Here is a 17,949-nt window from a genome sequence, read left to right as displayed (position 1 = left end):
AGTTAGCTCTTCGAATCAGGTGGCTAATCTATTGGAGCTTCAGTTCAGCATCGGTCCTTTCAATTAATATTCAGGACTGATTTCCTTTAGGATGGACTGGTTGGATATCCTTGCAGTCCAAGGGACTCTCAAGAGTCTTCAACACCACAGTTCAAAAGCATCAATTCTTCAGCGCTCAGTTTTCTTTATAGTTCAACTCTCACATCCGTACATGACTACTGGAAAAGCCATAGCTTTGACAGACCTTTGTTGGCAAAGTAATGTCTCTGCTTTTTAATATGCTGTCTAGGTTTGTCATAGCATCTGTTCCTCAATAAGAGAGCAAAATTGAGTAGTTGCACCAGGGCCTGCTAAGACTAAGATATTTACTATCTGGCTTTCTACAGCAATAGCTGATTAACTCCAGCACCAAGATTCCAACTCATAGAGAGCAAGGATTTTGTCTATCTTGGTCACTACTCTATCCTTAGGATTTAAAATAGTACGTACACAACAGGCTATCATTAAACACATGCTGAATGATTAAATTCACTAATAATAGTCACGTTATTGTTGTTCAGTCACTCAGTCATGTCTGACTCTGTGACCCCATGGACTGCAGCACGCCAGGCTTTGCTGTCCATCACCAACTCCCAGAACTTGCTCAAACTCATGTGCATTGAGTCGGTGATGCCATTCAAACATCTTGTCCTCTGTTATCCCCTTTTCCTCCTGCCTTCTATCTTTCACAGCATCAGGGTCTTTCCAGTGAATCAGCTCTTTGTATCTGGTGGCCAAAGTAGTGGAGCTTCAGCTTCACCATCAGTCCTTCAAATGCATATTCAGCGTTGATTTTCTTTAAGATTGACTGGTTTGATCTCCTTGCAGTCCAGGGGACTCTCAAGAGTCTTCTCCAAAAGCATCAATTCTTCACTACTCAACCTTCTTTCTTGTCCAACTCTCATATCCATACATGACTACTGAAAAAACCATTGCTTTGACTATATGGATCTTTGTTGGCAGAGTAATGTCTCTGCTTTTTAATGTGCTGTCTAGGTTGGTCTACCTTTTCATCCAGGGAGCAAGCGAGCTTTAATTTCATGGCTGTAGTCATGTCCTCAGTGATTTTGGAGCCCAAGAAAATAAAGTCTGTCACTGTTTCCATTGTTTCCTAATCTATTTGCATGAAGTGATGAGACCAGATGCCATGATCTTAGTTTTTTGAATGTTCAGTTTTAAGCCAGCTTTTTCACTCCTTTTTTGCCTTCATCAAGAGTCTTTAGTTCCTCTTTGATTTCTGCCATAAGGGTGGTGTCATCTACATATCTGAGATTATTGATATGTTATTAATAATAATTCTCTAAGATTATCTAATTTTCACAGATTTCCTCAAATTTTTACCAAAAATTTTATTGGCATTTAATTTTTTAATACTTAAGTCTCTTTTATTTTGGAGCAATGTTACATTTTTAAAAATTGAAGTATAGTTGATTTACAATAGTATATAGGTTTCAGGTGTACAGCATAAGGATTCACAATTTTTAAAGATTATACTTCATTTGAAGTTATAAATTATCAACTATATTCCCTGTGTTGTACAATATACCATTGTAACATTTATTTTGTGTGTGCATGCACACTTAGTCGCTTTAGTCATTGTCTGACTCTTTGTGACCCTATGGACTATAGTCCACCAGGCTCTATCCATGCGATTCTCCACTAAGAATACTGGAGTGGGTTGTCCTGCCCTTCTCCAGGGGATCTTCCTGACCCAGGGATTGAACCTGCATCTCCTGCATTGTAGGCACTCTTTACCGCTGAACCACCAGGGAGGATCCATTTGTTTTACACATAATAGTTTGTGCCCCTTAATTCCCTTCCCCTATCTTGACCCTTCCTCACTTTCTTCTCCCCACTGGTAACCACTAAATTGTTCTCTATAACTGTGAGTCTGTTTCTTTTTTGTTATATGCACTAGTTTGTTTTTTTAGATTCTTCATATAAGTGATAACATATACTATTTGTCTTTCTGTTTAACTTTTTGCTTTACTTGAGATTTTAAAGAGTCTTGGTCAGTTGTTCTGTATAGTGTCTCATATTCTTAATTTGTCTGAATATTTCTTTATGATGTGTTTTTAATTTACTTTTCCATTCCCTGTATTTTTTTAAAACTAAAAGTTAAGTCTACAGGCTTAATTGGGTTAAGTTGGACATGTGGTGGTGGGTGTGCTTTTTAGAATTACTGCTGCTGCTAAGTCACTTCAGTCGTGTCCGACTCTGTGTGACCCCATAGATGGAAGCCCACCAGGCTCCCCCGTCCCTGGGATTCTCCAGGCAAGAACACTGGAGTGGGTTGCCATTTCCTTCTCCAATGTGTGAAAGTGAAAAGTGAAAGTGAAGTCGCTCAGTTGTGTCCGACCCTTAGCGACCCCACGGACTGCAGCCTACCACGTTCCTCCATCCATGGGATTTTTAGGCAAGAGTACTGGAGTGGCTTGCCATTGCCTTCTCCGACTAGTCACTTCTAATTTCATCTCATCAGGAGACATAAATGCCAGCTTGCCACCTTCTCAGTAACACTAATTTTAAGTTGGTTAGGGTAAAAGACCCTATAGCTCTCCATTCCAATTGTCTAACTTTCCCCTTGGAAATTAGCAAAAGCCCTGTAGACTGATACATTGTCACATTGCCCATCACTGACCAAATAAATTATTTCCTTGATTTTGTAAAATGGCGATCATCTAACTTCTAACTCTCCTTCCACGTATGTATATTAGCCTTCATTCTTCTGTAAAAGTTTAATTGCTGAGGCATCATACCTTGTGTTCTATATTTTTTCTTTAATTTGAAAAACATAAAGTAAAGAAAACAGAAACCTACGGCAAGGCAGATTTTAAAGTTAATATGCCAGTCAAAGGAATTTTTTTGTGTGGAATATTTTCCTTTTAAGGAAGGTTAGAGGCATTTAAGTAATAAAGGGAAGCTGGATGAAATTATCTAGCTCACTTTCTTTAAGAAAATAGTAATTTTTATTTTTAAAATTTTGCTTATTTTTTAAAGAAAGAACTGAAATTTTATAGTCTATAAATCCTCAGTTCCAAGTCTAGATCATTTTTGCTTGTTGTTTTAGTTGCTAAGTCATATCCAACTCTTTGTGACCCCATGGACTGTAGCCCACCAGGTGACTCTGTTCATGGGATTTAGCAGGCAGAAATGCTGGAGTGGGTTACCATTTCCTTCTCCAGGGGATCTTCCCTACCCAAGAATTGAACTCATTTCTCCTGGACTGCAGGTGGATTCTTTACCATTGAGCCACCTGGGAAGCCCATATCTTCCTTACTCTCTGGTATATTGTGAAAAATTTATGCTTTGAAATTGTTTCTTGGGGGCTTGTGTTACATACTCTTCACTTTCCCCTTTCCATTCCCCTTCTTTCCTCTCCTTTCCTTTCATTACCCCCCTTTTTTGTCCCCTTCTTACTCTCTTTCTTTCTTTCTGATATGTGCCTGTGGAACATGTTTAGGCTAAAGAAGGAAACGTCTTTTGTCATTTTAATGGAACACTTAGATTATTGCTAAGCAGCAAGTTCCATAGACACATGGAAAGAAAGTGGTCAATTTATCATAGTTTCCTGTACAATTCTCTTCAGTTGAACTTCAGGCCTATTTTAATACATCAAGGGAGAGAGTTGAAATAAAGCAGCTCTTGAATTAAAGTGATGGAAGGAGAAGAAAAGGGATTGCCTTTTACATTCAAAATTGGCCTGAGATGACCTAACACTTAACCTGGACATTTGAGATCTCTCCCCCTGTTTCTCCGACATTCAGACCTTGCTTTAGATTGGGACTGTTATAACGGAAGTCCAGCTTGATGCTCACCTGGCCTGTTACTCTGTCTCTGAGCATTGCCCAACTTGAAAACTGACTCGCTATCCTTTGGTTAGCATCTAACAAGTAGCTCTGAATGTCCAGGATTCCAGGCCTCATGCTGGGCTCCAAGGTTTCAAGGGCCTCAGGTGAACTAGTCCTCCCTTTGTGCAGCTGATATCTTCACGGGGCAGAATGATAGCATACGAGTGAACTGACAGGATGATTTCATTTAAAAAGTAAAACAGGGCCACCTGATGGAAGATGATGGGGGAGCTCCTTTATAGAAGAGACTAGCCAGGATGGGCCTCCTTAGACAAGACTTGAATTATAAGAATAAATCACCCATGCATCTGGGAATGGATGGACATTCCAGGCAGGGGAAACTGCAAAGACCCTGAGGTGGAGATTAATTTGGCATGTTGGGGTAGCAGTAAGAAGGCCGGTGTGATTGGGGCATAACGAGCAGGGGAGAGAATGGAAAGAAAGTGAGATTTGAGAAGCAGTCGGGGTCCTGATCACATAGGACCTTGAAAGTTAGGCTGAGAACTTTGGAATTTGTTCTGATTTTAAAGGGAAGTCATAGCACATTTAACAGAGGACATGACATCTGATTTATGTTTTTAGAAGAGCACTCTGGTTGCTGTGTAGCACAGGGACTGGAGGCAGGACAACGCAGAGAAAAATTAGGGACTGTAGTGTCTCCAGACTTAGATATAGGCAACTTAATTTTCAATTTTTGATGGTTTCATTTTGTTCTCAGTGTTTTCTCATGTTCTTCTCAGACGTGAAGACCAATTTCTGTCCTCTTTAGAATGAAAATTTTGGTATTTGAGAATATTAGGAAGTATGATCAGAGACTGCAGAGAATAAAGGAGAAAATAGATTTTAATGGCATATGATATGCTTGATTCAATGAGACGATGAATGCGTTCATTCAGTAAATATTGAGAGTCCTCTCTATGCCAAGCACTGCTCTAAATCTCACCAAAAAGTATAGCTGTTTCATCCCCTAGGTAATTATTTCCTAAATTGTCATTCTTGTTAATAAACAAACAAACAGAAAACTCACCCAAAGATAAGTTTAATAGTTGAAAATTATATCTTGTGTGTCCCTAATCTTTATATTCTCTACAGTTTTTTCCTCTGGGCTGCTTTTAGCTCTGTCTTCAAAGCAATGAGATCAAGTTATGCAAGACTGAATCCTACATTTGTAGGGGCATATCCTATCTTTAGTTTAAAATGATATTCTTTTCCATGTAGATATTTTTTACATTAGTTTTTACCTTTCAAAGTGTTGCATTCAAATATTACTTGATTATTGAGTTTTTGGCTCATCCTTAAATCTTACCCCTGAGGCAGTTGCCTCTCTCATCTCACCCTAGTCCCTATTCTGCTTCCCTGCCAATAGACCTTCTTCACCTACAATCTCTCCATTCGCCCAAGCCCCAGCCCTGATCATGTCAGGATATTTTGAAAAGGCTTCTTCTGTGTGAGTATTATATAATTACAGGTTTAGACCTGCTACAGAAAAAGAGGAAAGTTCTACTGGCGTCATTTTTAGAGAAGGACCCTTTAGATTGATATTGACCCTCCAGAAGTTTTCCCAAGTCCTTTTCAACAAGTGTTCTAAAAAAGATACTGTGGTTATAAAAGTTCTCAAACAACATAAGGAGTTTTAAAACTAATTGCAATTTCTTCCTTGTCCTTTTTACCTCTGTTAAAGAAGGAGGAGAAAGGGACAGGACCAGGGCATTGGCATACCTTGAAGGCATCTTCTAGAACAGCAATGTATGTTGTTTGCTCAGAGGATGGGTAGGTTTGCATTCATGGCTCAGTGTCATGTTACGTTAAAGCCTGACTAGCAGCATGCGTCTCTCTGATTCAAGATGAGGTGAACATTTAGAGTTTCTGAAGGACCCCATGTATACATTTGAAAAATAACTAACAGTCAGTCTTCAGTGCAATCTGGGTTCCTGGTTACTTCATCTCCTCAGATGAAGATTCAGGATGGTTTGATTCTTCCTTATCTTGATTTTCTTTGTAAAGCATTAGAATTAGTCACAGTATCTGGGTTTGAAACCCAGTTCTTCCCTTGGTCCTGTGTGGATTCTGGCTTCTCTCTGAACCTCAGTTTCTTCATTTATAAACTGATAATAATAATTCCTCTTGCTAATTCACTGGGTACCCATGTCTACGAAATGATGATATCTAGAAGGACTGGCATGAACTAACACGATAGGTGTTCAGTAAATTGTGCTTATGAATCTGTCTAAACTGTATCATGAGATTTTTATACTTTTCTAATCAATTTTTGCTAGGTGATGGGACAAAGAAGATATGTTTTACATGCCTATTAGTTATTCTTAGTTATATACAGTATCTAAGACCTTGTACTAACAATTATCTTGTACTTGTAAATATTGGAGATATATATACACACACATATAAGGCTGCTAGCACAGTGGGCTATCCTAGGGATTGTGGTGGTGGTATTTTAGTTGCTAAGTCATGTAGGGATTGAGGACATGAAAATTTAAATATGAAAATGGTTTTAACAGCTCAGTTTTCTCATTCAATTGCAGTTCAATCTTGAACAAATATAATGTTTGAGACATGTAAAGCATTTTTTAGTAGAATGCAGACCATTTTATTATCCTAGAGAAATATTATTTTAAAAGAAAACACAGCTAAATAAAAAACCCAAAATAATTATTTTGACTCTTTGTGAAGATTTAAATGTTTTTATCTTTTATCTTAAGGTACTAAATCAAACTTCTCGACTTGAAATACAACTGCTGGAGAATTCATTATCAACATACAAGCTAGAGAAACAACTTCTTCAACAGACAAATGAAATCTTAAAGATTCATGAGAAAAACAGGTGAGGGTTGTTGTACTGCAAAAATATGTACAAATGTACTTATATCCTCCACCTTCTGCCACCTCTTAAAAAAAAGATGGAAGTAATTTGAAAAAAAATACAGAGGCAAATTAATTTTTAATATAAAAAGAAATGAGAGTCTAAGGTGACTATAGAAAGTATGGCAACAATAAGATTAATACTATTGCTTATACTCTTTTTTAATAACTTTTAACACTAATTTATCTAATATTCTGTTGTTCAAATCTTACTGTAGCCACAAAAATTAATTCTATGACCAAATTTGATAACAGAAAATATTGTTTCAGTAGAACCAAAATCTATAGTGATAGTGAAAAAAATAAAGACTCTGAAACTCTAAATTGAATTATCACTTTATCTGCCCTCAACCATTTACAGACCTACAAGATGGTTGAATTCAGAGTTCTTGCACTAGAAAGAAGCACATTTTCTTTTCAGAAAATTATTTCCCTGTCAAGCTGGTTCAAGAGCTGACCCCCTCACCCCCCATTTGAAGTCATTAACTCTGAACATAATAAATTTCTTTGGTTAGCTCTATAGAGGAATTGATTCAAGGGATTAGATCTGAAAGACAGAGTGCCTGAAGAACTATGGATGTAGGTTCCTCACATTGTACAGGAGGAAGTGATCAAGACCATGCCCAAGGAAAAGAAATACAAAAAGCCAAAATGGTTGTCTGAGGAGGCCTTAAAAATAGCTGAGAAAAGAAGGGAAGCTAAAGGCAAAGGACAAAAGGAAAGATATACCCATTTGAATGCAGAGTTCCAAAGAATAGCAAGGAGAGATAAGAAAGCCTTCCTCAGTGATCAATGCAAAGAAAGAAAGGAAAACAATAGAATGGGAAAGACTAGAGATCTCTTCAAGAAAATGAGAGGTCCCAAGGGAATATTTCATGCAAAGATGGACTCAATAAAGGACAGAAATGGTATGGACTTAATAGAAGCAGAAGATATTAAGAAGAGGTGGCAAGAATACACAGAAGAACTGTACAAAAAAGATCTTCACAACCCAGATAATCACAATGGTGTGATCACTCACCTAGAGCCAGACGTCTTGGAATGTGAAGTCAAGTGGGCCTTACGAAGCATCACTACAAAAAAAGCTAGTGGAGGTGATAGAATTCCAGTTGAGCTATTTCAAATCCTAAAAGATGATTCTGTGAAAGTGCTGCACTCAATATGCCAGCAAATTTGGAAAACTCAGCAGTGGCCACAGGACTGGAAAAGGTCAGTTTTCATTCCAATCCCGAAGAAAGGCAATGACAAAGAATGTTAAAACTATTGCAAAATTGCACTCATCTCACACAATAGCAAAGTAATGCTCAAAATTCTCCAAGCCAGGCTTCAACAGTACATGAACCGTGAACTTCCAAATGTTCAAGCTGGATTTTAAAAAGGCAGAGGAACCAGAGATCAAATTGCCAACATCTGTTGGATCATTGAAAAGATAAGAGAGTTCCAGAAAAACATCTATTTCTGCTTTATTGACTATGCCAAAGCCTTTGACAGTGTGGATCACAACAAACTGTGGCAAATTCTTAAAGACATGGGAATACCAGACCACCTGACCTGCCTCTTGAGAAACATGTATGAAGGTCAGGAAGCAACAGTTAGAACTGGACATGGAAAAACAGACAGGTTCCAAATAGGGAAAGGAGTACTTCAAGGTTGTATATTGTCCCCTTGCTTATTTAACTTACATGCAGAGTACATCATGAGAAACACTGGGCTGGATGAAGCACAAGTGGAATCAAGATTGCTGGAGAAATATCAGTAACTTCAGAAATGCAGATGACACTACCCTTATGGCAGAAGCAAAGAAGAGCTAAAGACGATGAAAGTGAAAGAGGAGAGTGAAAAAATTGGCTTAAAACTCAACATTCAGAAAACTAAGATCATGGCATCCAGTCCCATCACTTCATGGCAAATAGATGGGTAAACAATGGAAACAGTGACAGACTCTATTTTTGGGGGCTCTGAAATCACTGCAGATGGTGACTGCAGCCATGAAATTAAAAGACTCTTGCTCCTTGGAAGAAAACTTATGACCAACGTAGATAGCATATTGGAGAAGGCAATTGCATCCCACTCCAGTACTCTTGCCTGGAAAATCCCATGGATGTAGCAGCCTGGTGGGCTGCAGTCCATGGGGTCATGAAGAGTCAGACACAACTGAGCGACTTCACTTTCACTTTTCACTTGCATGCTTTGGAGAAGGAAATGGCAACCCACTCCATTGTTCTTGCCTGGAGAGTCCCAGGGATGGACAAGCCTGGTGGGCTGCCATCTATGGGGTCTCACAGAATTGGACACGACTGAAGCAACTTAGCAGCAGCAGCAAACAGCATACTAAAAAGCAGAGACAGGACTTTGCCAACAGAAGTCCATCTAGTCAAAGCTCTGATTTTTCTAATAGTCTTGTATGGATGTGAGAGTTGGACTATAAAGAAAGCTGAGTGCTGAAGAACTGATGCTTTTGAAGTCTGGTGTTAGAGAAGACTGTTGAGATTTCCTTGGACTGCAAGGAGATCCAACCAGTCCATCCTAAAGGAGATCAGTCTTGAATATTTATTAGAAGAACTGATGCTGAAGCCGAAACTTCAATACTTTGGCCACCTGATGTCAAGAACTGACTCATTGGAAAAGACCTTGATGCTAGGAAAGATTGAAGGCAGGAGAAGGGGATGACAGAGGATGAGAATGGTTGGATGGCATCACCGACATGATGGACATGAGTTTGAGTAGGCTCCGGGAGTTGTTGATGGACAGGAAAGCCTGGCTTGCTATAGTCCATGGGATCGCAAAGAGTTAGACGCAACTGAGCGACTAAATTGACTGAACTGACAGATATATTTTATAACCAATGAATCATCTCAGGTAAGTGAAACGGGTCTTACAGATCTTGCAACAAGGATGATTTATAAACTCATTATTTTGAAATTACTAACATTCATGGTGGACAATTCAATCAAAATGCTGACCTCTGTAGGACAAATACACTTTATATTAACAGTATATTCTTCTGGATATTTGGACAGCTTGAAGAAGTTTCAGTTCTTCTGCATTATTTGATTTAAAGATTATTGCTGCAAACTAGTTCAATACCATTTTCTTGGTGGAACAGGAGTTTCCACCATATTCCAAACCAGAAAAACACCTACAATGAACTGCTAGTTCTCCTCTTCACCTTATAGATGAGGAAACAGACTCAGTGGAAGTGAGTGATCTCTCCAAGGTCACACAGCTTCCCAGTAGCACAACTGGGAACATAATCCATGTTCTTTGTTCCTAGTCCTATTTTTTCCACTTTGGCACATTCTCACAATACTGTCTGCAACCTAGAAGGAATTCCCAACTTTATGCTAAGTGTAGACTTTAATGACAATGATTATAACTAAACTTTTACATGAAGAAGATAAACCTGACTTTGGTATAGAGTTTGAATGGGGTCACTCCATGGTCTGTGACTTGTATTTCTAAGTTCTACATTTATTTATCTTTGTACTGTGTCATGGGGTAAACTGTGTAACTATAAATAAACTTGACAGGACTTGACCCTGAACTAGTTGCATGATGAAATGTTCTGGAATTGAAAATCCTGTTTAAAAGTACCGAAACCTCACTGCAGATTCGCAGTAACTAGAGACAAACATGTGACAGGTATACTTTACTGCAACTATCCCTTGATTTAGGGTCCCACCATGCTTCAACTTTGTTACTAAAAGCACACCCCATTTATAATCATGTTTCAAGATGCTATTGTGAAAGATATGTCTTTGAATGAAGAAGTAAAATAATGACAGTTTTGCCTTATTTTTAGGTTCTTTATAGAATTCTATAAATAACATACATTTACTGTAGAAAATGAGAAATTTCAGAAGGAAATTAAAAATCATGACCCCATGACATTGAGAGAGCTTCATATGTTGCTGTAAAAAAAAATATATATATTTTCTCAAAAAGTTGTGTCATGCTGTACACACTGTTTTGCAGCCTTCCTTCTTTGGAGATAGACACCCTTTTAATCAGTAAAGATCCCTCTAGTATAATTCTTAAAAGCTGCATATTATTTTATTTTATAGATGTAACCTAGGGTGGTTTTGAGTCATCTCTCATTAAGTGTGTTACCACATATGGTTTCTTTGTTTAAAAAGAAAGTCATCAACATGAATTTATATTATTCGGTTCTCCACCTGCTGATATGCATGTTATCTCTTTGTCTGTATCTAGCACTGTAGCTGTCAGGATACCTTAAAGAAACTGGGAAGCCTGAAAGGGCTCACCCTTTACTATAAAAGCAAATGCTTTTCTTAAGTGTCACTTGTACTCAGCTCTTTCCGTCTCTCTTTTGTCTCTCTATTCTCATTCCCTCCCTCCTGCTCAGAGTCATCCTTTCTCTTTTTTTCCTTCTTTTTTCAAGATTATAGCAATTCCATTTTCTAGCAGGACAAGCATTTCAAAATGTATTCAAGGATTTAGATTTTAACTTGAAATTCATTTCTGTGCACATGCTGTAAAAAGTTTACATGCATTGACCCTCAAGTGTGACGTTGCTGCACTTGTAGCTCGTGGGGGTATTTTTCTATCAAAGTGCTGAATCTTCTAGCATTTCCGTAGTTTTGTAATTATCTGTGTCTCCTGTTGATGGGTCCATGTGTGCAATGGAGTGTTGGTGGGACATCTATTCTTTTTTTTTTTATACTTTATTCAAATAAATTTATCTTTTTTTAAATTTATTTTATTGGAGGCAAATTACCTTACATTAATATATTGGTTGGTTTTGCCATACATTGACATGAATCTGCCCCGGGTGTACATGTGTTCCCTTTCTTGAACCCCCCTCCCACCTCCCTCTTCCCCATATCCTCCCTCCATGTCATCCCCGTGAACCAGCCCCAAGCATCCTGTATCATGTGTCGAACCTGGACTGGTCACTTATGATAATATACATGCTACAATGCCGTTCTCCCCAATCATCCCACCTTCACCCTCTCCCACAGAGACCCAAAGACTGTTCTATATGCCTATGTCTTTTTTGCAGTCTCATATACAGGGTTCAGGTTACCATCTTTCTAAATTCCATATATATACGTTAGTATACTGTATTGATGTTTTTCTTTCTGGCTTACTTCACTCTGTATAATTGGCTCCAATTTCATCCACCTCATTAAAACTGATTCAAATGCATTCTTTTTGATGGCTGAAAAATACTCCATTGTGTATATGTACCAAAGCTTTCTTATCCATTCATCTGCAGATGGACATCTAGGTTGCTTCCATGTCCTGGCTATTATAAACAGTGCTGCGATGAACATTGGAGTACATGTGTCTCTTTCAATTCTGGTTTCCTCGGTGTGTATGCCTAGGAGTGCGATTGCTGGATCATATGGCAGTTCTATTTCCAGTTTTTTGAGGAATCTCCACACTGTTCTCCATAGTGGCTGTACTAGTTTGCATTCCCACCAACAGTGTAAGAGGGTTCCCTTCTCTCCACACCCTCTCCAGCATTTATTGCATGTAGACTTTTGCATAGCAGCCATTCTGACTGGTGTGAAATGGTATCTCATTGTGGTTTTGATTTGCATTTCTCTGATTATGAGGGATGTTGAGCATTTTTTCATGTGTTTGTTAGCCATCTTTATGTCTTCTTTGGAGAAATGTCTGTTTAGTTCTTTGGCCCATTTTTTGATTGGGTCACTTAGTTTTCTGGAATTGAGCTGCAGGAGCTGCTTGTATATTTTGGAGATTAATCCTTTATCAGTTGCTTCATTTGCTATTAATTTCTCCCATTCTGAAGGCTGTCTTTTCACCTTGCTTAGAGTTTCCTTTGCTATGCAGAAGCTTTTGATTTTAATTAGGTCCCATTTGTTTATTTTTGCTTTTATTTCCAATATTCTGGGAGGTGGGTCTTGGAGGGTCCTGCTGTGATTTATGTCAGAGAGTGTTTTGCCTATGTTCTCCTCTAGGAGTTTTATAGTATCTGGTCTTTACATTTAGCTCTCTAATCCGTTTTGAGTTTATTTTTGTGTATGGTGTTAGGAAGTGTTCTAGTTTCATTCTTTTAAAGTGGCTGACCAGTTTTCCCAGCACCACTTGTTAAAGAGACTATCTTTTGTCCATTTTATATTCTTGCCTCCTTTGTCAAAGATAAGATGTCCATAGGTGCGTGGATTTATCTCTGGGCTTTCTATTTTGTTCCATTGATCTATATTTCTGTCTTTATGCCAGTACCATACTGTCTTGATGACTGTGGCTTTGTAATAGAGCCTGAAGTCCAGCAGGTTAATTCCCCCAGTTCCATTTTTCTTCCTCAAGATTGCTTTGGCTATTCAAGGTTTTTGTATTTCCATACAGATTGTGAGATTATTTGTTCTAGTTCTGTGAAAAATATCGTTGGTAGCTTGATAGGGATTGCATTGAATGTATAAATTACTTTGGGTAGTATACTCATTTTCACATATTTATTCTTCCAATCCACGAACACGGTATATTTCTCCATCTATTAGTATCCTCTTTGACTACTTTCACTAGTGTTTTATAGTTTTCTAAGTACAAGTCTTTTGTTTCCTTAGGTTGATATATTCCTAAGCATTTAATTCTTTTCATGCAACAATGAATGGAATAGTTTCCTTAATTTCTTTTTCTATTTTCTCATTATTAGTGTATAGGAATGCAAGGGATTTCTGTGTGTTGATTTTTATATCCTGCAACTTTACTGTATTCATTGATTAGCTCTAGTAGTTTTCTGGTAGAGTCTTTAGGGTTTTCTGTGTAGAGGATCATGTCATCAGCGAACAGTGAAAGTTTTACTTCTTCTTTTCCAATTTGTATTCCTTTTATGTCTTTTTCTGCTCTGATTGCTGTAGCCAAAACTTCTAGAACTATGTTGAATAGTAGTGGTGAGAGTGGGCACCCTTGTCTTGTTCCTGACTTTAGGGGAAATGCTTTCAGTTTTTCACCATTGAGGATAATGTTTGCTGTGGGTTTGTCATATATAGCTTTTATTATGTTGAGATATGTCCCTTCTATTCCCACTTTCTGGAGAGTTTTTATCATAAATGGATGTTGTATTTTGTCAAAGGCTTTCTCTGCATCTATTGAGATAATCATATGATATTTATTTTTCAGTTTGTTAATGTGGTGTATTACGTTGATTGATTTGCAGATATTGAAGAATCCTTGCATCTCTGGGATAAAGCCCACTTGGTCATGATGTATGATCTTCTTAATATGTTGTTGGATTCTGATTGCTAGAATTTTGTTAAGGATTTTTGCATCTATGTTCATCAGTGATATTGGCCTGTAGTTTTCTTTTTTTGTGGGATCTTTACCAGGTTTTGGGATTAGGGTGATTGTGGCCTCATAGAATGAGTTTGGAACTTTCCCTTCCTCAGCAATTTTCTGGAAGAGTTTGAGTAGAATAGGTGTTAGCTCTTCACTAAATTTTTGGTAGAATTCAGCTGTGAAGCCGTCAGGACCTGGGCTTTTGTTTGCTGGAAGCTTTCCGATTACTTCCTCTATTTCCGTGCTTGTGATGGGTCTCTTCAGATTTTCTATTTCTTCCTGGTTCAGTTTTGGCAAGGTGTACTTTTCTAGGAATTTGTCCATTTCTTCCAAGTTATTCATTTTATTGCCATATAATTGCTGATAGTATTCTCTAATAATCCTTTGTATTTCTGTGTTGTTAGTTGTGATCTCTCCATTTTCATTTCTAATTTTATTGATATGGTTCTTCTCCCTTTGTTACTTGATGAGTCTGGATAGTGGTTTGTCAATTTTATTTACCTTCTCAAAGAACCAGCTTTTGGCTTTGTTGATTTTTGCTATGGTCTCTTTTGTTTCTTTTGCATTTATCTCTGCCCTAATTTTTATGATTTCTTTCCTTCTGCTAACCCTGGGGTTCTTCATTTCTTCCTTTTCTAGTTGCTTTAGATGTAGAGTTAGGTTATTTAGTTGACTTTTTTCTTGTTTCTTGAGGTGTGCCTGTATTGCTATGAACTTCCCCCTTAGCACTGCTTTTACAGTGTCCCAGAGGTTTTGGGTTGTTGTGTTTTCATTTTCATTCATTTCTATGCATATTTTGATTTCTCTTTTGATTTCTTCTATGATTTGTTCATTATTCAGCAGCGTGTTGTTCAGCCTCCATATGTTGGCATTTTTAATAGTTTTTCTCCTGTAATTGAGATCTAATCTTACTGCATTGTGGTCAGAAAAGATGCTTGGAATGATTTCAATCTTTTTGAATTTACTAAGGCTAGATTTATGGCCCAGGATGTGATCTATCCTGGAAAAGGTTCTGTGTGCGCTTGAGAAAAAGGTGAAATTCATTGTTTTGGGGTGAAATGTCCTATAGATATCTATTAGGTCTGACTGATCTATTGTATCATTTCAAGTTTGTGTTTCCTTGTTAATTTTCTGTTTAGTTGATCTATCCATAGATGTAAATGGGGTATTAAAGTCTCCCACTATTATTGTGCTGTTGTTAATTTCCCCTTTCATACTTGTTAGTAATTGTCTTACATATTGCGGTGCTCCTATGTTGGGTGCATAAATATTTATAATTGTTATATCTTCTTCTTGGATTGATCCTTTGATCATTATGTAGTTTCCTTCTTTGTCTCTTTTCACAGCCTTTGTTTTAAAATCTATTTTATCTGATATGAGTATTGCTACTCCTGCTTTCTTTTGATCTCTATTTGCGTGGATATCTTTTTCCAGCCCTTCACTTTCAGTCTGTATGTGTCCCTCAATTTGAGGTGGGTCTCTTGTAGACAACATATATGGGGGTCTTGTTTTTGTATCCATTCAGCCAGCCTTTGTCTTTTGGTTGGGGCATTCAACCCATTTACGTTTAAGGTGATTATTGATAAGTATGATCCTATTGCCATTTTCTTTATTGTTTTGGGTTCGAGTTTATATACCTTTTCTGTGTTTCCAGTCTAGAGAAGATCCTTTAGTATTTGTTGGAGAGCTGGTTTGGTGATGCTGAATTCTCTCAGCTTTTGCTTGTCTGTAAAGCTTTTGATTTCTCCTTCATATTTGAATGAGATCCAAGCTGGGTACAGTAATCTGGGCTGTAGGTTATTTTCTTTCATCACTTTAAGTATGTCTTGCATTCCCTCCTGGTCTGAAGAGTTTCTGCTGAAAAATCAGCTGTTATCCTTATGGGGATCCCCTTGTGTGTTATTTGTTGTTTTTCCCTTGCTGCTTTTAATATTTTTTCTTTGTGTTTGATCTTTGTTAATTTGATTAATATGTGCCTTGGGGTATTTCGCCTTGGGTTTATCCTGTTAGGGACTCTCTGTGTTTCTTGGACTTGGGTGATTATTTCCTTCCCCATTTTAGGGAAATTTTCCACTATTATCTCCTCAAGTATTCTCTCATGGTCTTTCTTTTTGTCTTCTTCTTCTGGGACTCCTATGATTCGAATGTTGGGGCGTTTAATATTGTCCCATATGTCTCTAATATTGTCATTTTTTAAAATTCTTTTTTCTTTTTCCGTCTCTGTTTCATTTATTTTTACAATTCTATCTTCTAGCTCACTTATCCTGTCTTCTGCCTCTGTTATTCTACTGTTTGTGCCCTCGAGAGTGTTTCTGATCTCATCTATTGTATTATTCATTATATATTGACTCTTTTTTATTTCCTCTAATTCCTTATTGAACATTTCTTCCATCTTCTCAATCCTTTTCTCCAGTTTATTTATCTGTAACTTCATTTTGCTTTCCAGATTTTGAATCATTTTCATAATTAAAATTCAAAATTCTTTATCAGGTAGATTCCCTATATCTTCCTCTTTTGTTTGTGTTGGTGGGCATTTATCCTGTTCCTTTACTTGTTGGGTATTTGTCTGCCTCTTCATCTTGCTTATATTGCTGTGTTTGGGGTGGCCTTTCCGTTTTCTGGCAGTTTGTGGAGTTCTCTTTATTATGTAGTTACCTCGTTGTGTGTGGGGTTGGATGGGTGACTTGTCAAGGTTCCCTGGTTAGGGAAGCTTGAATCAATGTTCTGGTGGGTGGAGCTGAATTTCTTCTCTCTGTAGTGCAATGAAGTGTCCAGTAATGAGTCTGAGATGTCAGTGGGTTTGGGGTGGCTTTGGGCAGCCTGTATATTGAAGCTCAGTGCTATTCCCCTGTGTTGCTGGATAGCTTGCGTAGTATGTCTTTCACTGAAACTTGTTGACCTTGGGTGGTGCCTGGTTTCAGTGTATGTATGGAGGCATTTGATGAGTACCAATCAATTAATGTTCTCTGGAACAGGAGATCTCTGGTGTTCTCAGGATTTGGCCTTAAGCCTCTGCCTCTGGTTTTCAGTCTTATTCTTGCAGTAGGCTCAAGGCTTCTCCCTCTGTTACTTCCAAGGCAGTTCCTTCTGTTGAAAAAGCTCTTCTGTTTTCTGGTCTCCTCAGTGTCTAATTCCCGTCCTAACACCCGGATGCGGTGGTGGACACTTTTTTTTTTTTTTTTCCCCAGCTCACCTATTCAGTCCTGCTATGGGGAGGGAGGAACAGCTAACAGATATCCCTGGCGTCTGTGGGGAGTGCTCGCGGTGTCTCGGCTACACTGGGAATGCTCCCGCTCGAGGCGTGTGTGCTTTCCCTGTTTATGCTGCTTAGGCTTTAGTTTGCTCTGCTGGGAGCTGTCCGCGGCTGGCGCTGGGTTGCATGCACTTCCCAGGTCTGAGCGGCTCAGGTTCAGGTCCTCGGGTACTCGACAAAGGCGCAGACTTGGCTGGGCCTGCGTTTTGTGCCTTCCCCAGTCCTAGCAGCTCAGGTGACCAGGCATTTGGCGAGCGCGGTCGCTGCGACTTATCGCCTTCCCGGTCCCTGCCGCTCGGTTTTCTGGGAGTACAACCGGGGCACTTTCTCAGGCGGATATCGACCGGCCCAAACCCAAGAAGTCCTGGCCAGCAAGGAAGCCTGCCTGCAGCTTGGCACGGGAAGCCTCTCTGGGGCCGCGGCTGCCCCCGCCCCGGCGCTGGCTCCCCTCCCCGCCCGCGTTGGCGGGGGTTGGGGGAAGGGCCGCCCACTGGCTCGCTCTGCTTAGCGCCCGGTTCTATGGACGGGGCTGGCGGAGTCCTGGCTTGGGGCTTTTTCCAGCCCTCTCGACCTTCAGCTGCAACCTCTGCTCTGGTATCTTAAGTTCGAGCCCTCAGTTTGCCCTGGGGCGTTCAAGCCCAGTTCTCCCTCTAAGCGCCAGTG

At 38.9% G+C, this 17,949-nt stretch overlaps 1 protein-coding gene across 3 annotated transcripts in view; it reads left to right on the top strand.

The window, feature by feature from the left end:
- Positions 1-17,949, top strand: part of ANGPT1 (angiopoietin 1) — a 310,595-nt gene that overhangs the window by 194,412 nt on the left and 98,234 nt on the right. For 2 of the 3 annotated variants that reach the window (XM_055431653.2, XM_055431654.2), the window contains exon 3: positions 6,608-6,729. The exons of the other annotated variant lie outside the window; for it this stretch is intronic. In XM_055431653.2, coding sequence (XP_055287628.2) covers positions 6,608-6,729 — 122 coding nt within the window. The remainder of the gene's footprint in view (positions 1-6,607; positions 6,730-17,949) is intronic. 3 annotated transcript variants of the gene reach the window in all.

Source organism: Moschus berezovskii, chromosome 16 (assembly GCF_049115385.1).
Source record: "Moschus berezovskii isolate FMDL1 chromosome 16, NW_MosBer_1.0, whole genome shotgun sequence".
NCBI classification, from domain to species: Eukaryota; Metazoa; Chordata; class Mammalia; order Artiodactyla; family Moschidae; genus Moschus; species Moschus berezovskii.
This window is presented reverse-complemented; position numbering and strand designations above follow the sequence as displayed.